Source organism: Antechinus flavipes, chromosome 2 (assembly GCF_016432865.1).
Source record: "Antechinus flavipes isolate AdamAnt ecotype Samford, QLD, Australia chromosome 2, AdamAnt_v2, whole genome shotgun sequence".
NCBI lineage: Eukaryota > Metazoa > Chordata > Mammalia > Dasyuromorphia > Dasyuridae > Antechinus > Antechinus flavipes.
In genome coordinates, this window is record NC_067399.1 from 296,972,540 (window position 1) to 297,000,184 (window position 27,645).

Sequence of the window (27,645 nt, forward strand, 5' to 3'; positions counted from 1 at the left end):
CTTGACACCTAGAAGTTTAAATATATGCTTGAATTGAACCAATTGAACAATTAAAAAAACAAAACAAAACAGATATCACCAAGGACTTTTCCATTCATATTTATCTGCTCTTTGTTTTGGTTTGTTTTGGTTTGTTTTGGGTTTTGTGAGCCAATCAAGGTTAAGTGACTTGTCAGTTCAAGTCTCTGAAGCTGGATTTGAACTCCCATTCTCCTGACTCCAGGAAAATAACCCAGAAAAAATAATTCCTCTAATTTTCTGTGATATCTAAGAGCTTACTATAGTCAATATCTCCACTGTATTCCAACTTCTCCATTATTGAACAGAATAAACAGTGAAGAAGACCATAGAAATAGTGTAAAAAGTGTGAGCAATTTAAGATAGCTCTGAAATAATGATGGACTTATTTTCTTCCAATTTATTAATGATATTCCAGTATAACTACTAAGTTGCAGAGATATTTTTATCAGTGTCAATAGAGGATGTAGATGTATATAATGAATAACCAACAAATTCCCAAGCATCTGACTTTGAAATATTCTTAATCAAATTAGACTGTACTAGCTCTTAGAAAAATATACATAATCTTACTGAAAATGAGTAGATATTTTTACTTGAAAGGATTTGTGATCTCACCCATTAGGGAGTTATAATCTTATAAGTGTGCAGATTTCATTTCTTCCATGTCTGCCCATCTTGAGAGATTTTTGTCCATATCTATCCATATTAGAGACCTTCCTTACTTTGTTTTTACATTTTAGAGGTGCTACCAGAGCACATGGATTGTCCACCTTTGATTCCTCATTCTTGCTATAAGACCAGCCCATCTCTTCTTTCTATCTTTAATATTTCTTGATTACATCTTTTACTCATGTTCTTCAGAATTCCTCACTAATTCTATAATGCATCATATTTGCATCTACCATGCTGCTTTCCATTGCACTTTGTATGATTCTCAATTTTAGTTCATTAGAGATAATTGTATTCCATGGTTTGGACCCTATAGCAGCACTAATAAAATTACTCAAAAGTTGGGCCTTTATTTTCATGGGAAGCTAAGGGATCATCATAAGAATTTTCTAATTTCCTTAAGGCAATCCTCCTTATCTCTTCTATTCAACTTAGGGTCCAACTTGTCTCTCTTGATAGTCTGTCCCAGATACACATACTGATGGACAAACTCTATAAATTATTCATCCTAAGACATATTGAAATCAAATAAATATTCTTCATGCAGTTGGAATTTCCTGTGTGGATTCAAAGAAAATCAGTCCTTTGAGAGTAATTCACAAATCTCTTCCCAAAAACTTTGCAGTGTTCTGGAGTTTGATTTGATCAAAATAATGTCATTCTCAAATAGGAGCATATGGAAGACTTGAACAGATTCTTTTCTTTGATTTGAAGACAAAATCTGCTCCAGATTTAAGCTTCCCTTCAGCTCACTTTGTCCTTATAATGATGAACTTTGGTGAATATACACCTTTCTATTTGAAGCCTCACTTGATGTTTTTATTATGAGTGAGCCATAAAATAATAAATAGTAAATATATGTTTTTTTTGTTAAGTATAACATGAAAATTTTTATTCTCTAATAATCTCCTTGATACAGTTCATTTGATTTGTGTATAGATGAATCAGAGTGAACATATACTGGTGAAAAACCAAGAAGACTTGAGGCAGAACAGGGGAACTCCTGATACAATTCAACAAGATCTGAAGAAAGACCCTGGGCTAGGATTAACCAGTCTGAAGTGCAAATACTTCCAAGCTAACTCCAGAAACTTCCAGTGGGGATCCCATGGGCTGAGTGTGGTTGAAGCCTTGGAAAGACCCATAAATATTTTCACCTCAGGGACTGTTTATCAAGTGGGTGTTTGAATCTGGGAATAGTGAACCTCGACTGATTGGGAACACCAGGCCCAGTTGTGCTGGTAAGACATAACCTTGGGTGAGAAGGAGCCAGCACTTCTTTAGTGCAGTCAGTGAGGCAGAGCCACTTCTGCCTATGGGCACTTGCAGGAGGGTGGAGCTTTTGTTTTTGGGATCTTGGTGAGCTGAAGGGAAGCTTAAAGCATCATCTTCCCCCCTGCCCCCCCCATCCCACAATTACAAGGGCTTACACGAATACATCTTATTTTTTAAAAAAATGAATTGGCAAAGAAAAAATAACCCCACCATTGAAACATAGTGTGGGAACAGGGAGGACTTTGATTCATTTTCAGAGGACACTTTAGTTAAAAAAAACACAAAAAACAAACAAACAAAAAAAGCTTTTACCCCAAAGAGTAACATGAAATGGCTCCCTGCCCAGACAGAATTTAATTTAAAAAGGCAAAAAAGAATTAAAAAATCATATGAACGACATTGAGGAAAAGCCATTCAAGAAAAACAAGAAAATTATGAAAAAAAAAAAAAAGTTAACCAATTAGAAAAGGAGTCTTAAAGGTATATATATATATAGTTTTTTAGTTTTTCCTTTTGCTTTTTTTGTTTCTTCAAATAAAATAAATTTGGGAAAAAATAAAATTAGACATATAGATTGTTATTGATAATTTCTCCCTTTTTCTTAATAATATCTGAATTTCTTATACATGCCTTTTGTATCTTCTTTCACATATTGAATGCCTCTTCAATGTCTCCACAATTTTGTCACCCCAGCAAAATCTTTATATATAATTTGGTCCAAGTAGCTTATTTTTCTCATCTTTGTCTTCTTAAGAACTATTTATACCTTTTCTATATTTCAATCCAAGACTCTGATGAAGTAGTTATTCTTTCTTTTGATGTAGAAAAGAGTATTGTTATGATTTTTGCAAAACTTTCTATTTATCCTTTGTTTGTAGTAGTTTTTCCATTTTCATCCTTGAATTCACTTTTGATGATTTTTTTTTAGTTTGAAAGTTTGTAAAGCTTTTTTTAAACTTGTTTTACTTTTCAGTGTTTTTGCTTTGTAAGACAGTACTGCTTATCTTCATCTAGCACTCTTCTACATAAGATTTTTCAAATGAGTTTACTTTCAGCAGTCTTCCCTTTCTGTTCGGTATATAGGTTGAATGACTGATATTTTTGGGGTGTCTTGTGATGGCAGTTAATTTATATTGCTTAAATATGTGAATTAACATTCTAGTTTGTGTGAATGTATTTTCTCTTTTTCATTTCCTATTTTTATGGTTATTTGTTTACATAAGTTATGGTTGTTATTTCAATTATACAGAATATCATTTTCCCATTTTTATTTCTTAGGTAACCCCCCTCCCCTTTTTCTAGTTTTTAGCTGAAACACATCAGTAACTTTACACTGTACATAGACAGCATATTCAAGGATAACTCCCACATCAATAACAAGTCTTTCCTATCTCTTAACATAATCTTTTTTGCTCTTTGCAGAATTATTTGCTGCTTGCCACATTTAGCACAGACTAATTTTAAATATGTGTGTGTGTATGTGTGTGTGTGTGTGTATATGAGAAACTTACCTGTAATCTACAAGTTTTTGTCTTTTCTCTTTACTTTTTCCTGAAGCATGCTTTCCCATCTTTATTTTTTGCTACTTTTATATTGAAGTCACCAAGTATCAAAGTATATATTGATTTAATATGTTCTCTTTCTTCAAGTTCTTTTTAAAAATTTCTCAACCATTTCATATTCAGTCACTGGTAGTCATGTACATAATACAGTTATTTTTATGGTGGTCTTTTAAAAATTCTTATTATTAGAACTGTATTACCTGATGACCAAATATCCCATTAATTAATTTTTGTTGGCTTTGAGTAAATGATAAAACCTACTCTACCAACTTCTTTCTGTGCTTCTCCCAGAAGTACCTATGAATCATCTTTTCAATTAGCTGCAACTTATTTCTTTCTCCAGGTCTTCTTTATAGCAAGAATGTCAAGGTTATTGTTATGATTTAGCATTTCCAGAAATATGTCCAGAAATATTGGAGAAAGCTCACAGAATAGAGGTAGTCAAATTAAAATTTACTAATTCTAAAAACTGTATGATTCATAACAATTTCTAACTATCTCCCTGCCACTCTGGATACTGTGAAAGCAGAAATAGAAAATTACTGCACAAAAATGAGGATTATTTATTATTATTTTTTTTTCATGGATGAGTTGCTGTGGGAAAAAAATTGAGCACCAAATGGTGGTCAGCATACTAATGATGTGTACCTCTCTACTTTTTAGCTGACTTAGTTCTTAAAAGATAAATTTAGACTGTTTTCTATCATGACATATCCTTCTAAAATTTAAATTTTGATCTTTGAGAACTCAGGTTTACTACACATCATAATGAGGTATCAGAATGAGACTTTATGATCAAAACATACTATCTCCTAATATATAGCTTACAAAGATCTCACTTCTAAGTTCAGATATGTTCTCTGGGTTTTGGAGAAATCAATAAGTTTGTGAAGACATTGTGGTCAAGTTTCCACAGTTATTTCAGAATGAATTTATAAAGAATAAGTCTTCTTTAACCACCACCCCCTCAAACATACACATTAGTCAGGTATAGTTTATACAGAAAACTTGTATCATTTAAAAAATGAAATAGTTATAAAATAGGCCATATTGCAATGAAATGTAAAATTACATCCCCAGTAGCATAATAACATAGCATATTAAAAGAATTGATATCTCTTTGGAATTGAATATTCTTGGTAAATGAGAGAAAAAAATGTTTATTTAAAGAGAACTGAAGAAAACTTGGCATTGTAGTGCTGTAGATTTAAAATCCAGTATGTTGCTTTCAAAAGAAAACTAAAATATTTTAAAGAAACTTGAAAAAACACAATAGTACTAGTTTTATTCCTCTTGAGTCTAAAGTAATTTGATTTTGCTAGTTGACCAAAGTAGGGGTTAATACTTTTTTGCTTTGATGTTTTCTGCCAGTAAATCCAGAATACTGGTTAATTCCTAAATATAAAAAGTCCTTACTAACTCTTCTATTGAAGAAAAAACAGAGTTGCTCTATAGACTGAGAAAGGGGTCAGTAGTTCTGGGTTCTCTGTCACATAAATTTGATAGGAAGTCCTTCTGACCACTAGTTAACAACTTTTATCAGACATTTACTATCCTCCAGGTACTGTGCTAAATACTGGGAATACAAAGAAAGGCAAAAACATGGTTTTTTCTCTAAAAGAATTCACATATTATTGGGGAAGACAACATACAAATAACTGATACATCTTTTCTTGTCAGTGCCTTAACCTTTTTCATGTACAGTCTCTAGCATAAGGCTAGTATTTGAATATAGCTCTTTATCTTCTTACTGATGCTAAAACCTGGAGAAGTTGGATTCCATGAATTCAAAACTCACATAGGGCTATATTAGTTTAGACAGTTGTTAGTGAATAACTGAAAATTGCCCTCTCTTATTTTAAAATTTCCATCTACTTAATTGTTCTATTGTATAGCCTACCAAATGCTTTTTAAAAATCTAGATAAACCATGTGATGATATTATGTTTGCATTAGCAACCTCTTTTTACTCGACACCCTTTCATTTCATAAACCCTTATGTAGTTTCCCATCCATTGCTCATATTCTACATTTTACATTACTTTGTCCTCTTTTCATTCAGCTCTTTCCAATCTACATTGTTCACATCATTTTTTAAGTTTAATGTAAATTATCCCCTTATTTTCTCTTCTCTTCCTAGCCCCACTTCCTCACTACCCTTAATAATGTCCATCTCTTGAAATCCTTGCTTTTCTTTGATATTCATCTCAAATGATATTCTCTCCATGAAACATTCTTGGATTCCTCCAGATAAAAGTGATGTTTTACTTCTTAAATTTACTTTACTTGGATTTTTCTTCATACTTTTACAGAACATTGTTATTTGTGTACTTCAGGTCTTTCCCCTGTCCTTAATAAATGCTTGTCGTGTTTACATAATTTTAAAAAGATATTTGAAAGTCTCCCACAATATCCTAATCAGAAAGATATGTATAATATAATAATACACTTTGGTATATTTGAATCCCTTTGAACAACTGTACTTAAGGGATTTTGATTATGAAACAATGACCTGTACCACAGTACTAGAGATGTGGAACAAATTTGTTGTATGTGCATGGAAATAGCTATCTGCTCTTTAGTACATTATCACTGAAGACTTAAGATACCTGGCAAAAAATTTATTCTTGAAATGTTTTTGGTTACATATAACATAGATAAATCAATATTCTGCTAATCCAGCAACATTTAGCTGTGCTGCCTCCTTTTTCCAGATAATTCAATAAATATGGAAGTGTGGTAAAATAATGGAACAGAAATGGCTTACATAGGATCTAGAGCTGGAAGGAACCTCAGATGCCTTCTAATCTGTTCTCTCATAGATTAGGAAACTGAGGCACAAAGAGATTAAATAATTTGTCTATTGTCATAAATTAGTCATTTAGCATTATATCCCTATGCTGTAGCAGGTACTGCTCTAGGTATTAGAAATATAAATACAAAGACTAGAACAATAATTCTTCACAAAGAACAAAGACAATAAGTATCAAAGGTAGGATCTGAAAAATGGTCTCGTAACTCCAGGGTGGATACCCAAGATAAGTGCAAAAATAAGAGAGCACTTCATTGTTCTAGATTTTTTCAAGTCATCTGACCCAGATGAACCACATCCCAAGTACTAAAGGAACTGAAGAACCACTTTAAAGCTTGTAGAAAAGACAGATTTTTTTTTTTTTTAATTTGGGCAAGGGCAAATGTCTCAATTTTCAAAGAAAGGAGAAAAGAACCTGCAAACCATAGGTCAGTGAGCCTGACTTAGATTCTAGGGAAATTCTAGAATGGATCATTAAAAATTGCTGATAAATATGCAAAAAAGAAAGAAGTGACAAAGCCTACTTGATTTCATCCATATCAGAGAATACTTAATTCCTTTTTTTTTTTTTTTTTTTAAAGCAGGGCTACTTAACTGGTAGATGAGGATAGTTTGATAGAATTTATCTAGCTTTTAAAGCATTGCATTTGATCCAATATCTCATTCAATTCTCCAAACACCTATAGGTACTTAGGTATGATTTTTAAAAGAATAATGTACTGATGTGAGAAGGAATAGGAAAAAATACAGCCAAGCCATCTCCTATAATGTCTCCAAAAAGATATAAGAAAATAAAATTGTCTGAGTCCTAATTTGGAAATCTAAGGGGAAAAAAATCAGAGTAGTTTTTGCTGCCTGTGTCAGTATGTGACAGAGAAATCTACATTCAGTGGAAATGGGGTCTAGCTAAGTATGGCTTTTGGGAGCATTTTAGCACAGGAACTCAGAGAGCTGAGTACTACTTCTCACTATGGTAATATGAAATCACAAAGGGACCTCCTTTATGCATTATGCTGAAACCAGCTAGCAGATTTATCATTCAGTACTTAGTTCTCAAACTAAGTCCCTTTGGGAAAGGGACTTGTGTCCAAGAGAGACATTCCTGGTTGAATAGCTGTGGTGGTCCTAAGCTCTGAGAACTTAATTAGTGAAGAGCAATGGTTTCATAAGGAAGTAGCCATTGTTTGGTTCTGACTATGAATTTGGTAGTGGAATAACTAAATGCATGAATCCAGGCCAAATGGGAGTTTACAGTTCTGTCACTGTGAACCAGGAAAGCTTTTCACTTTGCCAGCAGTCTCCTGGAACTCCATTGTAGGGCTAGTCCACAATTATGTTGTTCAGACCCAAACCTGAGTCAGGAACTTTAAAAGTTCAGACTATAAAGACAGTACTCAGACTTTAGCCTGGATCAGACTACTTTAGAAGCCCTAAAAACTTGCAGATTCCCAGTGTAAACTGTTCCTGAAATATATGACAATAACTGTAATGGGCTGAAATTGAGTTGATGCACTGAGGTCCTAGCACTTAAGGCTAATTACCAATTGGACAATACTCTATTAGCATATGCTTGGAGAAAGAATGGCCCTGCCCACTACTCTGGGCAGGCTTGATCTGTTGTATAGGAGATTGGGTGGAGGATTTAGAAGGTGGAAGGAGAAAGCCAGAATCACTCCTGGCAGATTCCTGTTGCAATTCCTCTCACTTTGTATTGCCATTCTGTTCATGTCCATAAAGAATAAAGATTAAAGACTTTTGCTGATCCTGACTCTGGCTGATTCTAAAGTATCCCAGCTGCTAATGTGCTCATCACAAATAGCCACCAAAAAAATAATCCTCAAAACAAAACAAGAAATAACAAGACCCAAAAGGACAAAAACTCAGCACAAGCATTCTCTTTAAAAGTGCAGAGAACCCAGCCCTAACATAATCAGTGGTCAGGAAATTGTCCAGAAGATTAGCAAAATAAAAATTTTACCTTGAGTTATTATGACAACCTTGCTTAAGATACAAACCTAGAAGAAAATGACCCAGAAACATCTATGATGAAAGCTTTTAAGGTTGGAAACACATTCAAGTAGAATTTCTAGAAGAGAGGCATGAAAACTTTAAAGAAAAGAAAGTTTAAGGTGATTTTTATAAGTGAAATGAGAGCACTAGAGGAGGAAATTGGAAAAGAAATGAGAGTTATAAAAGAAAAAAATGGAAAGAAAAATAACATGTTGGCAGAAGAGGCATAAAACCCTACTCAAAGGATAAACTTCCTGAAAATAGAACCAAATGGAAGTTAATAATTCTGTGAGAAATATGAAAATAAAGTCAAAATACTGAAATAAATTGAAGAAAATATAAGGAATCTCATGTTGAAAACAACTGACCTACAAAGAGATCAGGGAATAGTTTAAAAATCATTGGATACCCTTTGACCCAGCAGTGTTACTACTGGGCTTATATCCCAAAGAGATTTTTAAAAAGGGGAAAGGACCTGTATGTGCAAGAATGTTCATGGCCTCTTCATAGTGGCCAGAAACTGGAAACTGAGTGGATGCCCATCAATTGGAGAATGGTTGAATAAATTGTGGTATATGAACGTTATGGAATATTATTGTTCTGTAAGAAATGACCAGCAGGATGATTTCAGAGAGGCCTGGAGAGACTTACATGAACTGATGCTAAATGAAGTGAGCAGAACCAGAAGATCATTATACACTTACACAACAAAATTATACGGCAATCAGTCAACAATGAGATGATTCAAACCAGTTCCAATTGTTCAGTAATGAAGAGGGTCAGCTACACCAAGAGAGAGGACTATGGGAAATGAGTATGGACCACAACATAACATTTCCACTCTTTCTGTTGCTTGCATGTTTGTTTTCCTTCTCAGGTTTTTTCTTTATTTCTAGATCCGATTTTTCTTGTATGTAATGTTCTTGTTGGGTTTTCTGGAGGTCTCTGCGGCAGCCTTCTTTTCAGTAATCACCACAAGAATAACCAGGTGTTAAAGTCCAAATTCTTTAGTATCTCCTTCAAAGTCCTATCTCCTTTACTTGGGGCTCAGCTAGTTTTCTTAGAGACCTTCTGGAGTCTTGGTTTCAGTGGAGAAGTGCAGGAGGCCAAGCCAGCCACAGTGCTGATGAAGATGGAGATGAATCTCTCTCTCCTTCCTTGGCTGAATTTGTCTCAGCTTATATGCTCTACACTGAGTATAAACCAATCATTATATCACTAGGAAACCATTATTGTTGTAAGATTAAATCAATCATACTGAACTTAGAGAACTATTAAGCATCATGCTAAACTAGATAACCATTGTCTCATCAATTCCACTGACTTAACATCTTGCAAGAATCCTTATTTTAGAGTTCTGGCCTATAACACTTGTGTAGCAAGATGACTGTATAAATATGTATAAATATACTGGATTTAACATATACTTCAACATATTTAATATGTATTAGACTACCTGCCATCTAGAGGAAGAGGTGGAGGGAAGGAGGGGAAAAATTGGAAAAGAAGGTTTTGCAAGGGTCAATGTTGAAAAATTTCCCATGCATATATTTTGTAACTAAAAAGCTATAATTATAATAATTAAAAAAGAAAGGATGCCTATTACTTATGGAAGCCTTAAAAAACTATGAATGAACAAAACAGAACCAGGAGAACATTATACATGGTAATAACAATACTGTACAATCACGTACTATGAACAAATTGACTATTCTCAACAATACAATGATCTAAAATAATTCCAAAGACCTAAAAATGAAGCATACTATCTCCCTCCAAAAAAAACCCCAAACCCTCAAATATGCTATTTTTTTTATTTTAATTTTCATTTTATAATAACTTTTTATTGACAGAGCTCATGCCAGGGTAATTTTTTTTACAACATTATCCCTTGCATTTGCTTCTGTACCGATTTTTCCCCTCCCTCCTTCTACCCCCTTCCCTAGATGGCAAGCAGTCCTATATATGTTAAATATGTTGCAGTAAAATATGCTATTTTTTACTTTGTTTTTTTTCTTTTATTTGAGTCTTCTTGTATAAAATGACTAATATGGAAATGTTTTACATGATTGCTTAATTTCTGAGGAAGAGGGGTGAGAAGGGAGGAAAGGAGAGAATTTGGAAATCAAAATTAAAAAAAACTTCAATTTGTTTTAACATGTAATTGGGGGAAAAGTTTTATACATATGCGTGTGTGTTAAAAAAAAAAAAAAAAAAAAAAAGTCCCACTTATCCTTAGATTAAAACACAAATTACCTAGCCTGGCTTTAAACCTTTTAATATTGTGACACTTTTCACCTATCTTTTTAGACTTACATCATGTATTTCATATATTCCCTTCATATTCTCTAAGATCTAACCAAAGTAGCCTACCAGCTACTCTGAATCTGACCTGCTACTCCTTTGGTTCAGTAAATACTCTTCAAGTTCAACTTACCGTATTCCTCTTAAGTAAAGCTTCTCCTAATACCCACAGTTGTTAATTTTCTCTCTTCTTATTTTCTTATCACTATATACTTTGTCCCACAATAGAATGTAATCTTGAAGATAAGGATAGTCTAATTTTTGTTTTTATGTTATTTACTATGTAACACAATGCCTTGCACTTAAAACAGATACTTAATAAATAATATTTGAATTAATTTGAAAAGCAATCAGGGAAGCCCCATTGTACTTAAAGACAACATATTAAATTGTCTTTAATCCACAATTTTAGCAAAGTTATAGGATACAAAATAAATCCACGTAAATCATCAGTATTTTTATATATCACTAACAAAATCCAACAGCAAGAGATTCAAAAGAAATTCCATTTAAAGTAACTGTCGATAGTATAAAAGGGAATTTATCACTAAGGCAAAGTCAGAAACAATATGAACACAATTACAAAGCACTTTCCACTCAAAAGTCAGATCTAATCAATTGGAAAAATATCAAGTGCTCATGGATAAGCAGAACTAATATAATAAAAATAACAGATACTACTATTCAGTGCCATACCAATCAAACATCCAAGAAATTATTTTACAGAGCTAGAAAAAAATTACAACAGAGTTCATCTGGAAGCACAAAAGTCAAGTATTTCAAGGAAATTAATGAAAAAAAACACAAATGAAGATGGCCTAGCTGTAACAGATCTAAAATTATATTATAAAGCAGCAGTCATCAAAACCATTTAGTACTGGCTAAGAAATAGAGTAGTTGGTCAGTGGAATAGGTAAAGGTTCACAGGATAAAATAGCCAATGATTATAGTAATCTAGTGTTTGACAAACCCCCAAACCCCAGCTTTTGGAATAAGAACTCACTATTTGACAAAAAACTTCTGGGAAAATCGGAACTTAGTATGGCAGAAATTATGCATTGAATAATACCTAACATTCTTTACCAAGATAAGGTTGAAATGAATTCATGATCTAGACATAAAGAGTGATATTATAAGCCAATTAGAAGAACATAGGATAATTTACCTTTCAGATCTATGGAGGAGGACCAAAGAAGAACTAGAGATCATTATTGATTACAAAATAGATAATTTTGATTATATTAAATTAGATCAAAGAACAAATCACTGAAACAGATAATTATAGGAAGAAGAGTAATAGTGAGATAGCACACTAGAATTTTTGTTACTCAACAAATGAAACCTTAGAAGAAAATTATCTAAAAATAGATAGATTATTTAACATGTAATTTAAAAATGAGAAAGCCAACAAATAACCTTCTTAGAATAAAAGTCTAAATTTTTAAAAAATCAGAGGAAATAGTTAAAATTGAAAACAAAAAGATAGTTCTGATGAATGAATTTAAAGTTTGTGTTATTATAAGACTAACAAAATCAATAAAATATTATCTAATTTAATTTCCCCAAAAAGAAAGAGAGGAAAGCCAAATTACCATAACTTAAAAGTGAAAAGTAGGCATTTTCTTAAAAATGAAGAGGAAATAAAGAAAATTATTGGAAACTATTGTGCCCAATTATAAGGCAATAGAACTGGAAAAGTTTTTAAAAAATGACTTCAAAATATAGTTTCCAATTGAAATATAAAATCAAAAAAAAATAAAAACCCTGTTTCAGTAAATTTTTTTCCTAATAAATTTGTTACTAGGAAAAAACCTCAATAAACATTTAAAGAACAAAACATTCTATACTATTTAAGGTGTTCTGAAAGACATGGTTCTGACCCTACTTCTGTCATTGATAACAATGACCTGTCTGTTGAACAAGTTGTTTATCTCTCTAGGTCTTGAGTTTGTTTTTGTTTTTTTCACCTGTAAAATGCAAGGAATTTGTTGATCTTTAAGTTCTCTACTAGTTGTGAAATCTTATTCTAGTCTTTGTCCAGAATGTGGAAGTATATATCATATTAAACCATGTAGCAGAAACACTAATAATGTATATTTTTACATGAAAAGTTTTGTAACTACTTATTTCTGACTGTTTTCTAACTAGACTTTTTAAAAAAGAAAATTTTAATTGTATTATATTCCAAATATTTATTTTAGTTATTTTTTATAAATTTTTACAAATCACTAATGCCTCATTTTGGATGCCATTTATTCAGGAGTACTACATTGTTTTTAGGTGTATTGAAGGCATTAGGAGATTGAGATTATTCTTAGTCTGGATCTGTTCCTTGGTATAGGAATACAAGGGAGGAAATACAGTTTATAGAATTGGCCAATATATTGAGAAGCTAGGTGACTCACCAGACAATGACATGGAGCCTGTTTGTTTCAGCTGTATGGCTTGAACTCAGGCCTTCAAAAATCCAAGGACAGTCCTTTGTTCATTATGCTAGATTCCCTATGCCTGGCAGGAAGTTGTGGGAGAGTAAATGCATTTTATGTCTAATTTTCTTTATCTTTGAAAACAAACTGGCTTGTTTTTTTACTCTAGTGTTTTATTGGGGTGTGGGGATAGGGGACATTGAATGGAGTGGAAGGATGCTTTTACTTCATTACATTTTTACCTTATGGTATGATCCAAGGGAACACTAGAGGTGAAACTAAATCTGGCAATTTCAGGCAAACTACTGCTCTATAAAAATACTGATACAGAATAACTTTTCTGAACTAAGTAATTGGTCCCCTTCCAGAGAAATCTATTTTCTTTATTGGTTATATAATATATGTCCTTAATTTCTTCTGTGGAATATATATGTGTGCACACATATAGGGTGTTCCTTAAAAAAAAAAAAAAAAAAAACTTTTAGAGGTTAAAACTGCACTAAGAACCTGAAGTAACTAAATAGCTAAATATGTTTATATATGAATAGCTAATTACATATGTATATGTTTTGAGAGAAAAAAAAGGGGAAGGAGAGAAGGAAGGAGGGAAGGAAATATCAGTTTAAGGATTATTAAAAACAGTACCATGACTACTGTCATTCAAGAAAAAACAGTATCTGCTTATCATTATTGTAGTGATATTTTAATACTCTTCAGTGAGCTTTGTGCTTCTGTACATTAACTAAGTACATTTTTTATGTCCTTTGGGGAATAATATTAATAAATGTGAGTTCATGGGATTTTTTTGGTTTGTTTTTCTGGATCTCATTGAAGGAACTCAGTACAAGTTGACATCTTCTTTCAAAGAATAGTCTTAGTTGCCTGTGGCTTGAAGGTTGAATAACTTGCTTGGGGTCAACACAGCCAATGTGTTTGAGATATGAGGTTTGAATCTTTATCTTTTTGACTCTAAGATCAGTTTACTGTCCACCATACCAGGCTGTCATTTATAAATATTTTCAAAGGCTATGAACAGACAATTTTCAAAAAACAAAATTAAAGCCATCTGTAGTCATATGAAAAAATGCTCAATCACTGTTGATTAGAGAAATGCAAATTAAGACAACTTTGAGGTACCATCTCATACCTCTCAGATTGGTGAAGACAGAAAAAGGTAATGATAAAGGTTGGAGAGGAAGTGGGAAAATTGAGACACAAATGCATTGTTGGTGGAATGTGAAATGATCCAATGATTCTGGAGAGCAATATGGAACTATGTCCAAAGGGTTATCAAACTGTGAATACTCTTTGACCCAATCATTACTGGACCTATATACCAAGGAAATCATAAAGGAGGGAAAAGGATCTACATGTGCAAAAATGTTTGTAGCAGCTCTTTTTGTGATAGCAAAGAATTGGAAAATGAATAGAGATGCCCATCAATTGGGGAATGGCTGTACAAGTTGTGATATATGAAGATAATGCAATATTATTGTTCTATAAAAATGATGAACAAGATGATTTTAGAAAGATTTGGAAAGACTTATATGAACTGATGCTGAGCAAAACAAGCAGAATCCAGGAACACATTTTACATAATAACAGTACGAATGTGTGATGATCAGCTGTAACAAACTTTGTGGTTCAGTGATTCAAAGCAATTTCAACAGACTTTGAACAGAAAATGCCATCTGCACCCAAAAAAAAAGAACTAAGGAGACTGAATGTAAATCAACACATGCTATGTTCACTTCTTTTCCCTGTTTTTCTTTTTATCTATCTCATGGTTTTTCCCTTTTGCTCTGATTTTTCTCTCCCAACACAGTAATGTATTTTAAAAATAATGTATTTTAATAATAATGTAATGTATTTTAAAAATAAATAAATTTACTAGGGAAAAAATAAAAATAAATAAATGTATGTAGTTTTACTTAATAGCTCAAATTGAAATGTCAATTAAAAAAAAGTTGATCCCCACTTATTTGGCAAATACTATTTTCTGCCATAGAGGTAGTAATTCTTATCAAAGCTTCCCATTTAAGTTATTCAGATTTACTTTGTTGTGTGAATATGCTTACAGCATAGTAATTTCAAATATATAAAAAAATTGAAATGTAGGAATAAGTAAGTACTGTTTCTACAGTGTCCTTAAGAGTAACAAAAAAAGAACATTTACTTTTTGATCATGAGTTCAAAAAAACACATGTATTTTGTTTATAGATTACATAAATGGTGGAGAACTTTTTACTCATCTTTCTCAAAGAGAACGTTTCACGGAAAATGAAGTACAGATATACATTGGGGAAATTGTGCTTGCCCTTGAACATCTCCATAAGGTAAGCAAGCTACTTAACTTCCCTAACTTCTTTTTCAAGTTAGCCCTTATATTGTTTCTATGTTTAGACACATAAGTTGAGCATATTTCTTAGGGTATTACTGATTTCACTAATTGCATTCTCTTTCCTGGTGTATAAGCTCTGCACCAAACTAAGAAGTATGTTCCAAGTAACTTTTCTTGTAGAGGACTGAAACTCTGAAAAGGTGTGTTTGAATCAGACAGCAGAGCACTTAAGACTAATACCTGTTAAATGTGAGATAATGACTCTATAAGCATATACTTAGATGTTATGGTAATGTGATGGCTCTCCTCATGATTGGCACTTACTGAATGTTTGGTGGTGAGGTAATTGTAGGCAAGGATTGCAGGGCTGAGGGAGAGAGGTCAGAGTCACTTGGCTGCAGGATGAGGAGGGGAGAGTCTGGAGTCTGGAGATTCCAGACTCCAGAATCCAAGATACATCTTTGGCAAGCCACGTGGCAACTTGCCTGCCTCCTTCACTTTTCCCCCTGAAGATCAAGAACTTTGATTGATCCAGACTCTGACCAATCCTGAGGCCCTCCAGAGAGCTAGCCTGGATATTATATATTGGCGACAATGTGGACAAAGAACCCTAATTTCAGTGAAGAAGTCCTTGTGACCAGGAACTAGGAAGAGTATTAAAATAGACAAGCAGGAAACTTTGTTAAGGGGTGAAATGGGGCAGATACTAGGAAAAGAGCCTCCCCCGCCCACCCCCATTCACCCCCATTCCGAAGGAGCTCTATAGAAGGCATACTTAGGTTAATAAAGAGACAAGGTTTGCTTGCAACTTGGGAGCAGATTGGTAGACTCTTAGAAATATTAGAATGCATGTCCCCTTGGTTCTCCAAGGAACATGAAATAGAGGCAGATAATTGGAAACTAGTAGGAGAGCAACTAAGTGAATATTACAATGATAATGGTCCTGATTCAATTTCTAAGGAAACATTCTATATATACAACATAATACATTTGGCCTTAAAGAATCCCACAAGTTCTAAAAAAAGAAAAGAAAAGTTTTAAGGAGACTAGCCAGACAAGGAAGTTTGAGGAGAAGAAGGAAGAGAAGGGAGAGGGTAATGAAAAAATAGCCGAAAGACATGGGGAATTGAGTGAATTTAAAGGATGTGGTGATTCTCAGCTTCACCTCTGCCTGCAGCCGAGCAGGCTCCTTGACAAAGGAAGTCAACTTCACCTTCCTGGGTAGAGGGAGGAGGAGGAGTGGGAAGGGCAGTGATATCACTAGCAACACCCCATGACTCCATTACAAAAGGCATCACTTAAAGCCAAAGAGGAAGGGCAGAATGCAGTGATTTGAGAATAGAAACTTAACCTGTGATTGAACAGCTTAACTCTTCAGGTAAAGAAAAAAGAATATACACTCCTTTTGATCTAGAAATAATCAAAGATCTGAAAAAGGCTTCCATTCTTTATGGGTCTACATCATCTTATGTTAAGATGTTATTAGAGAATTTGGTTTATGAAATTTTAAACTCTAGTGATTGCAAATCTATAGCAAGGACATGTTTAGAACCTGGACAAAACTTGTTGTGGCTTTGTGAATATAATGAATTCTGTAAGATACAAATCCAATGAAATAGGCCACCTGGAGTTAATATGCCAGTCACCTTTCATCAACTGGAAGATTTAGGTCCTTATTCAGACACTTCAGCACAGATTAATTACCCCATAGCAGCGTATGAGCAAATTGCTTCTGCTGCTATCAAAGCATGGGGCACCCTCCCAGGAAAGCAAAATAAAGGGAAAGCCTTCACAAACATAGAGCAAGGTCCAAATGAATCCTTTGCTGATGTTGTGGGACATTTGTAGACAGCTGTCATATGAACTATTGGTGAAAATGCAGTAACAGAAATTATGATAAGGCAACTTGCTAAAGAAAATGCTAATGAGGTTTGTAGAAGAATTATACTAGGACTACGCAAGAATGCTCCTTTAGAGCAGATCATAGGACACTGTGCCTCAGTGGGCACAAATATCTTTTATAGCCAGGCTATGATGCAGACTTCCCAAGATAAGACAGGGTCCCTTTTGGCAAGAGGATTCCAGAGAGATTCGTCAATGCTTTCAGTGTGGTAAAGTGGGACATTTGAAAGCTCAGTGTTGTCATAGAGATAGAGCGAGAAGACAAGGTGAGAGAACAAGACCCAAAACCCCATGTCTAAAATGCAACAGAGGCTTCCACTGGGCCTCAGAAGGTAGATTGATTCAGGGAAATGGGAGGAGGGGCTCAGCCCCAGAGCCCAAAACAAAACATACTTGGGGCATGATGGCAGCCCATGCTATACCCAAAGAGTCTTTAGAAGTTCAGTACTCACTGTCAATAAAAAGTTATTAAAAAAAAAATAGAAGTTCAGTACTCAGACATGACCAATCCAGCCAAGAAGCAATCTGATGGAGAAAGGGATTATATAATCAATCAGCCAGGACGCAACCTGATGGGAGGAAGAGATTACACTTGGGGAGAGCAGAGTTGTATGTAGCTAAGGATACTGAGATGTCCTCTGGAGAGTTGAAATCTGTTTCTCTCCAGCCTATGGATCCCTTCCCTCCAGGCACAATAGGCTTGACCATTTCACCTCCTGAGAGTACTTACAAAACAGTGTCCATCCATACACTGATGTGGGAAACTAGGGAATATGTAGATAATATCCCAGTCACTAATACAGGTAGACAATGTGTGACTTATCAACCAGGAGAAGTAGTAGCATCAGATTTACTGATACAGACTCCTAATAGGTAACCTGGTGATAGCTGCTCAGATTCTGACTCCAAGCAACAGAATCCAGAAATATTCTGGACTGCAGCAATTATAGATGACTATCCTATGCTCACTATCTATATAAATGGCATACCATTAGAAGGATTGGTAGACACAGGAAGGTAGATTGTACAATCATTTGAGGTGCCAACTGGCCCAGTCACTGGCCAAAGATTAAGGCAGACATCTATATATCTGGCATAGGAGCATCAATAGCAGCTGAAGTTAGTGCTGCCCCTATGAGATGGACATTTGAAGGTGAAACAAGGGTTTTTATTCTTTTTATAGTTGAAAAAATCCCCATCAATCTGTGGGGAAGAGACATCTTACAACAGTTAGGATTACAATTGAGTACTTCAGGTTTTTAGGCAGGGCTGCTGTTGAAGGCCTGCTGACACTCTCACCTGTTCCTATTCAATGGAAAACTGATATACCAGTGTGGCTAGAACAGTGGCCCTTAGCTAGTGAAAAAATTCAGTCCTTATTAGATATAGTACAGGAGAAACTTGACAAGAACACTTACAACCTTCTCTAAGTCCTTGGAATTCCCTTGTATTTGTTGTAAAAAAAGAAATCTGAAAAATGGAGTATGTTGACTGATTTAAGAAAAGTAAATGTATAGATGGAAACTATGGGAACTCTTCAGCCTGGGCTTCCATCTCCTACTCAGTTTCCTTGAGAATAGCCTCTTTAGGTTATAAACATTAAGGATTGTTTCTATTCTATCACTCTAGATAAGGAGGACAAGAAAAGATTTGCCTTTTCAGTGCCCAGCATTAACTTAGCTGAGCCTTATAAAAGATATGAATGGAGAGTTTTGCCACAGGAAATGAAAAATAGCCTATTATGTGTCAAATGTATGTTGCTGCTGCTCTTCTTCCAGTAAGAAAAACATTTCCAAAAGTTATGTTGTTACATTACATGGATGATATATTGGGATGTGCACCTGAGGAGCAAATGTTAGAAGTATGTCTACAAAAGACCATAGAAACACTAAGGAACTACAAATTGCATATAGCTCCAGAAAAAATTCAAAGACATGCTCTTTTTCAATATTTAGAATATGAAGTATACCCTAAGTTGCTTACAGTACAAAAACAGAGAAGCTAAACACCTTAAATGACTTTCAGAAATTGAGAGGAGATATCCAATGGATGTGTCCAGTGTTAGGCTTGACTACCTATCAGTTGCAACCATTATATGACATTTTAAGGGGAGATAGTGCTTTAAACTCACCACGCCAGCTTACAAAAGAAGCTCAAAAGTCTTTGAGAGAAGTTGAACTGGCTGTATCCAATGTGGTTGAAAGAGTCACTCAAAAACCTTTGGAAATAGCAGTTTTTGCTACAAAAGAGGCACCCACAGCAGTCCTTTATCAAGGAGAGAGTGTGATAGAGTGGGTGAACCTCCTAGCACAACTAGAACAAAGCCGTACTCCTTACCCAGTGCTTGTGGCTAGAATTTTATTAAAGGCCATTAAGCAAGTAGTACAGTTATCTGGGATAAGACCTGCTGTGAAACCATTCCAGAATGGCAAACTTTATTGTCCACAGCTCCAAATTTTACACATAGGTCTCCATTAAAGATAACCTGACTATTATATAATTGGCATGGATTCTTGAAGAAAAGGTTTCTTAGGTTCCTCTTACAGGACCAACTATATTTACAAATGCATCCAAACATAATATTTGTGTTGTATACTCTCATGACTTTACTATAAAGAGAGTAGTCAAAGCTCCTTTTCAGTTCACTCAGCAGAATGAATTGTATGCAATCATTCTAGCTCTTACTTATTATCCAGAAGATGTAAATGTAATATCTGATTCAGCCTATTCACTAGGTATGATACAAAGAATTGCCACAGCCCAAAGTGAAATTTGTAGCTTCTAATTATATATCAGTTCTTTAAGGAACTTCAAGAGCAAGTGAGAAAGCATCCAGGTAAGAGTTGTATCTTGCATGTCCATTCTCATAATGGACTTCCATGTCCTATTTTTTATAGTAATTCAAAAGTAGATTGCCTTCTAACCATGTTAGCCAATACTCCTTTATTTCAGGCAGCCCAACAATCTTATTCTAAATATCATCAGGCTGCTCAAGCTTTATGTTCGCAATTTGGGATAACAAAAGAGGAAGCTAAGAGCATAGTAAAAGCCTGTACAACTTGTCTTCCTTTCCACGTTCCTACACTCTCTCCACAGAAGAACCCTCGTGGTTTGAGACCCAATGAAATTTGGCAAATGGATGTGACTCATTATAAATCTTTTGGTCATCTGTCTTTTATCCATGTTGTGGTAGACATCTTTTTAGGATTTACTTTTGCAATACCAGCAACAAAAGAGACAGCCTGAGTGGTCACCGAATTCCTTATACAAGCATTTGCAATTACGGGTGTGCCAAAAGCAATAAAAACAGATAATGGACCTGCATGTACTTCTAAACATATGGCACACTTTTGTGCACACTACTGGCATACCCTTTAATCCACAAGGACAGGCAATAGTAGAGAGGAGAAACAGAGACAACAGAACAATCCCCAAAAACAAAAGAAAAGGGGAGCCACAGATAATCCTAGAGAACTTCCAAATTTAGCTCTTTATACAAATAACTTCTTGATTTTTGATAAAGATGCACTGGCTCCAGCAAACACGTTTTATAACCCACTGGAAGGGCAGTGTCCAGTGTGAGCAGCTCCACTATCTTTAGATAATCGCCAGGTGATGTCGAGAGACCCAGAAAATGGTGAATGGAAGGGACCAGATAGGTTAACTGCTTGGGGGAGAGGGTTTGCTTATATCGCTACAGATGGAGAAGGAATCAGGTGGGTGCCAACGAGCCGCATTTGCCTTGTCCATTGGAGAGAGATGGAGCAGACCCTTGAAACGAAGGAGAAGACCCAAGAAATATCAGGTGGTTCCAATGCTGATTATGCTCACCACTGAAAGAGTATGGCAGTTATGGCAATTGATTCATGGACATCAGAAAGTGTTCATGAAACTGATGCAGAACTTCAAAACCCTCAGGAATCATTGGATTCCATGAGACATGATAAGACTGTTGCAGGACTTCAAAATCTGCAGAAATCATTGGATTCCCTGACACATAAAAAGACTATTGCAGAACTTCAAAAACTTGTGGGGATCATTGGATTCCCTGACACGTGAAGTAATGGACAATAAATTGGTTTTGGACTGTCTCTTGGCTGCTGAAGGAGGTGTATGTGTGATTGTTGTTTACATACCCTCCTTCTAGGACTTCTGGAAATCTTTTATAATACCATGTTGATTTATATTGTTTGTGATATCACTACTTGCATGTACAATTCATGCTTGTTACACCACATTGAGCCTGCACCAGCTGTGGGGAGAGTCATCACTAATAGCCTCTGCGTTATTGGTATGTGCTTGTGTAATACCTCCCATGCTGATGGGTTTGTGCATACCTGTTTCTAGTAAGACCCTTCAGCCCAGAAACCTGCTAACAATATCTGGCTTGACTCCCCATTTCCCTTTGGTGCTTTTCATCTCCCTTCCTAAGAAGTCATGGAGGGCGTGATCATTTCCTTTTTAGTGCTTTCACCTCCCTTCCTGAGAAGTTGGGGGGAGAGGGACATCATTACCTCCTTTTTGGTGTTTTCATCCCCTTTCCTGAGAAGTCAGGGAGGGTGTGATCACCTCCTTTTTGGGGTTCTCACCTCCCTGAGAAGTTAGGGATGGCATGATCACCTGTGTTCTAAAACAAAGGAAAGTGGGAGATGTAGAGGGCTGAAACTCTGAAAAGGTGTGTTTGAATCAGACAGCAGAGCACTTAAGGCTGATTATCCATTGGATGTGAGATAATGGCTCTATAAGCATATACTTAGATGATATGGTAATATGATGGCTCGCCTCATGATTGGTGCTTACTGAATGTGTGATAGTAAGATAATTGTAGGCAAGGAGTGGAGGGCTGAGGGAGAGAGGTCAGGGTCACATGGCTGCAGGACAAGGAGGAAAGAGGCTGGAGACTCTGAATTCCAGAATCCAGGATACATTTTTGTCAAGCTGCATAGCACCTTGCCAGCCTCCTGCACTTCTCCCCCTAAAGATCAAGGATTTTGATTGATCCAGACTTTGATTCTGAGGTCCTCCAGAGAGCTAGCCTGGACATTATATTTTCTGTTTTACTAAGGAGCTAAAAACAATTTTTTTTTAACTTCTATCTCCTTTCCCTTCCTACCTCAATCAAAATTGAAAAAAAGAATAGCACTATGGATTTTTATTTTTCAGTAAAGAATACAAGAAGTTTACTATAGAAAATATCCTATTTAATATAAAACCACAATTCCTATTGTGTGTTTTCCAAACTGAACCTTCTATATCTGAACAAACACTAATTGGTCTAAGGAATAAGAATTGCTTTTTTCTTATTGGTTGAGACTCCCCTATTTTCATTTCCTCTGTTTCCATCTAATTTTTTAATGTTTGAAACTTTTTTTGTTTCCTTTCCCCACCTCTATGTAAATTAATCTCAGCTATTAAAACAAAATATTCAAGACTTGCTCACAGTTTTGTAATTCATGCTGCAAAAATTGGTATTTCTTATCTTGTTAAAATATTATTTATCTAGATTTAAGAAATTTTAGTTACAATATTCATATTTTTGATTTAGATTTTAGAAGTGTTTGTTATCTATTGAATTGGTATCATATGTGGGAATTATATTATTAAAGGACCTTAGTTGTAACAGGACGTATTAAAATTGTCAAAAGATCTACCTATAAGAATAAACAGCATAATTTATGAGAGGCATAAGTTAAAAATAAAACTTGTCACACAAAAACATGAATATTAAGACTGTCCATTTTATATAGTGCTTAATTCTATTCTCCTTGCTTATAATTTTAAGACATTGCCATATATTAACAGAATTAGACTCAGGAGCCAATTAAAAGAGATGTCAAGTGCTTCAAGTGTAGAAACACAAATTATGATCTTTTGTTTTCTGTAAACCACGATGAAATCACCTTTTGGAATATATTAGAATTTAGTATTTACTACTTAACATGAAAAAAATCAAATTCACTTTATGAAAGAAAAAATATATAAATACATACTTAAAATAATGACTCTACTATCTATATCAGTGAGAAATAATGTCATTCAGGTGTTACTGAGGAGCTTGTAGTCAAAATCAATTATGTGACCAAAAAGTCTGCTCAGACTATCTTTCATTTAATGTGTTCAGTAATATGTAGTCTATAATCAGTAGGTTGTCCTGGAAAATTATGGGTAAAATTACAGTACAAGATTGTGTATGTATATTTATGTATATATTTGTATAAGTGTTATAATTGTGTATATGTATCACACATGCATATGCATATGCCTTATACATAGTACTCACTTAATAAATTATTATTTCCTTTTAATTGTTAAGGATATTGTCATCCTCCCAGTCCCTCAGGTTTGCAACATTGATGTTATCTTTTACTTCTTTCTTGCACTTGTTACCCAATTTCTCTCTATTGCTAAGTCTTATCATTTCTGCCTTCATGACTTCTCTTCTATATGTTCTGTGCTATTTTTATCACATATACAACTACTACATTGGTACAGGCTGTTATCACTTCATCCCTGGATTAGTACGAAGCCTACTCATTGATCTCCTTTGTCTTAATTTTCTCCTCATTCCAATCCACATTTCCCTCATTTGCTGAATTGATTTTCCTAAAGTGCAGGTCCAACCATAAAGTTCAAATATCTACTGTTTTGTTTGATATTTAAAGCTCTTCATAAATTGGTTTCTTCCTTCCTTTCCATCCTTTTATTCTCTGTTCATGTATTCTACAATCCACTGTCATTGTTCTCACTATTCCTTGCACAAAATGCTCCCTATCTGGACTCTATGCCTTTTATTCACTCAGAAGATTCTTCCCTCCTTACCTTTATCTTCTGCCTTCCCTGACTTAATATAAGTCTCAAGTCAAGTTCCACAATCTGTAACAGCCTTTTTTTTTTTTTTTTTTTTTTTTTTTGGATATCCTTTACTTTTCCTCTGAGTACCTTCTATTTGCATATATACATACACACAAATATATACACACATGGCATATGTCTCCCCCATCAGAATATGAGCCCCTTGAGGTCAAAGACTATATTTTACCTTTCTTTTTTTCTCCAATACTTACTATCTGACACATAGTAAAAGCTTAATAAGTGATTTTTGACTGACTGATCAATTCCTAATTAGGCAAAATTGAGACATTTGAAGACACAGGAAGACAAAAATATAACATTAAACATCTGCAAGCCTCCTTTGAATATCAAGTCCTAAATACAAATATAAAACAAACATGATAATAAATATCATCATCAATGAAAAGCAATAGCAGCAAAAGCATTAAGTATCATTAAGCTCTTACTATGTACCAGATGCTAAGTTCTGGTATGAAAAAGAAAAAAGCTTAAAACAAGGTTCCTGCTTTCAGAGCTCAAATTCTAATAGGTGATAACAATATACAAACAAATCTGTTCGTTTTCTCCCTCTCTCCTTCCCTCACTCTCCCTCTGTCTTCCTTCTTCCCTCTTCCTTTCTCCCTCTCTCCCTCCCTGTTTCTCTCCCTCTTCTTCCTTTCTCCATGGATCATACAGCTAAGTAGTATCTGACGACAAATTTGAGCTCAGGTCTTGCTGAATCCAGGTCTAGCATTCTATCTTTTGATCTACCTAGCTGCCTCTTAGAGTAAAATGCTATATATGCAAAGATGATTGCTAAGTGATTACCAAATCAACATGATTCTAAATATTAAATATTGAATATAAAGTATTTCTAGTCCTTAGGTCCAAGCAAGTAAAGAATTATATATATCATTGGACTCTAGGGTAAATAATTTGTATATGAAAAGATATAAATCCATCATGATAGAAAAGCCTTTTTCTTTGTTGTGTTGTTTTTGAATTCCCTAGTCCCAAACAGACATTTGGGGAGGAATAGAAGGGAAATGATAGGGGATGATGCTTATCACTAAGTGCATTTTCTAGTGTTCAGTAAAATAATTAGATAATCTAGAGATTTTTATCTCATCCTAATATTAACATATATTTATTTTATTTCTCTCGCAGTTATCTTTAAGTGCCATACTTTTTCTTTGAATGGCAGTCAGTCTAGGACTTAGGCATATAAATCAAATTGATTGATAAATATTTCCTCATACATTATCAAGCAGAAAAGGTTGCTTATTGGAAACAATTGTCTTGTATTTCCTATATTTAAATTTGTTATCAAAAATTTCATAGCCTTGATATTGATTTAAAAAAATACATTTTCTTTGTTTAGAACATTTATTTTAGGTCAAGAATTCATCTTAAGATGGAATGTCAGATAATACTGAGAAACTAAACTGGCAATGATATAAGTTCTGTAAGAGATGAGGCATTTATTTTTTGATCAGTGATTGTACACAAAATCTGTCAGAAAACATACAGGAAAAGCTAAAGGAGCTGTGATTTACAGATAAATGTGGTATAAATCATATATAAATGGTGTGAAACATTAAGTTAAAAAATGAATTTTGGGGGCTACTTAATCAGGAAAGGCTTCTTAGAAGAGTATATTCAAGGAAGATCTCACTTGAAAGTGAGAGAAGTTTTTTCCTGATGGGGAGCAAATACATTAAAACAGGGGCAAGTATGTTGTAAGATGATAAAGGGAAGAACATTGACCTTACTAGATTGAAATAAAACAATATGGAATACTGAGAAATTACATTAGGTAAAAGGAAACTCATAGAGGACTTTTCATGATGGACTTTCCTAAGAGTCATTTGAATCATTCTGACTAGTGATAGGAAACTACTGTGGATTCTTGAAGATGTGGAATGACATGATTTTTTAAAATGACATTTAAGAATTTTTATTGTTACTTAAAGAAATTGTTGTTTTAAATAAATGCTTATTTGCTTCCCCCCTCTACAGTTGGGCATTATATACCGTGACATTAAACTGGAGAATATTCTGCTTGATAATAATGGCCATGTGGTACTGACAGATTTTGGTCTAAGTAAGGAGTTCCTTGCTGATGAAGTGAGTATTGTATATATATTTTAAATTATTGATATATTTATGAATAGAAAATAAGTTTTTATAAGTTTCTGAAGAAGATGATTTGAGAATTTTTTGGTGGATTGCTTTTAGAACTAGATTGCTATACCATGTATATGTTATTTTTAATAAGTAAACATTTTAGAGATAGATGTTCACTTTTTCTTAGCTTATAAGGGTAAGCATTAAAGATTTAGAGTCCATTGATACAGTCCAACATTAGGGTAAGTAATATTTTTGCATTTCAGCTAAGTATAATTATAGCACTTTCTTTGAGAATGCTTTGTAGAAGTTCTTGCAACTTACTCTCATATGTGTAATCAACAATATGGTGACGTTGGCCTCCTTGCTCTGCCTCACATACACAATCCCATCTCCTTTTTTTATACATTTTTATTGGCTGCCATCTCATGTCTGGAATTTTTTCCCTCACGTTTACCACCTGGCTTCCTTCAAGTTTCAGCTAAATATCCAACTTTTACAAGAAAGATATCTTCAGTTTATCCTGGATATATTTTGTTTGTTTATAGTTTGCATATTTTTCCCCATCACACTGTGAGTTCTTTGAGAGCAGAGACTTTTTAATTTGTTTACTTTGGTTTGGTTTTTGCCTTCCTTTATATCCCTTCCTTTTTATTTGGATTAATACAGTGCCTAGAGCATAATATGCATTTAAAAAATACTTACTGACTTGACTTACTATCATGGAAATAATACTAAATACTTTTTGAAGGTAGAAAGTGACTTACCTAAATAAATTTGGATTTTAATTGATTTCCACAAAGCAGTTTAAATGGGCAAAGAAGAGGAACTTCTTAAACTTCAGACCTCTCATCTCCTATTCACTATTCTTTTGAGGCTAAAAGAGTAGTGTTCTCCACGTGTTGAACATTTTCACACTTAGTTATTACCTTCATGTCCCAGCGATTCTGAATTCCTATAGATCATTATTTAAACTCTATTCCATATCTACTATCTTACTCCCATCCCCCCAACCCTTCTACTCTAAAGTTTCTAACTCCATCAGCTCTTGCACCTTGTCCTCCGAAATGCCTGTTCCATAGGCAGCAATTTCATCACAAATCTTCATTATAAATCTATTCTACCCCACTACTTCGATCTATTAGCTCTTACTGAAACCTGGCTTCTTCCTTGACCTAACCTCCTTTAACAATTCTTTCCAGTATCAGTTGCACCTTCACTCATTCTCCTTAGCTCACTAGTTGAAGAGAGAGTGTTGGAATACTTGATCCCATTGCCAATTCTAGGTTCTCCCCTTTCTTCCATGATGGAACTTTTCCTTTGAGGTTAATGCTATTTATATCTACCACCCAATTAAAATCCTCGT

General features: G+C 34.4%; 1 protein-coding gene across 1 annotated transcript in view; it reads left to right on the plus strand.

Annotated features, from left to right (window-relative positions):
- RPS6KA5 (ribosomal protein S6 kinase A5) overlaps positions 1-27,645 on the plus strand; it is a 204,657-nt gene that overhangs the window by 88,603 nt on the left and 88,409 nt on the right. Inside the window, exons 4-5 of the mRNA XM_051977407.1 lie at positions 15,299-15,414; positions 26,172-26,279. Coding sequence (XP_051833367.1) covers positions 15,299-15,414; positions 26,172-26,279 — 224 coding nt within the window. The remainder of the gene's footprint in view (positions 1-15,298; positions 15,415-26,171; positions 26,280-27,645) is intronic.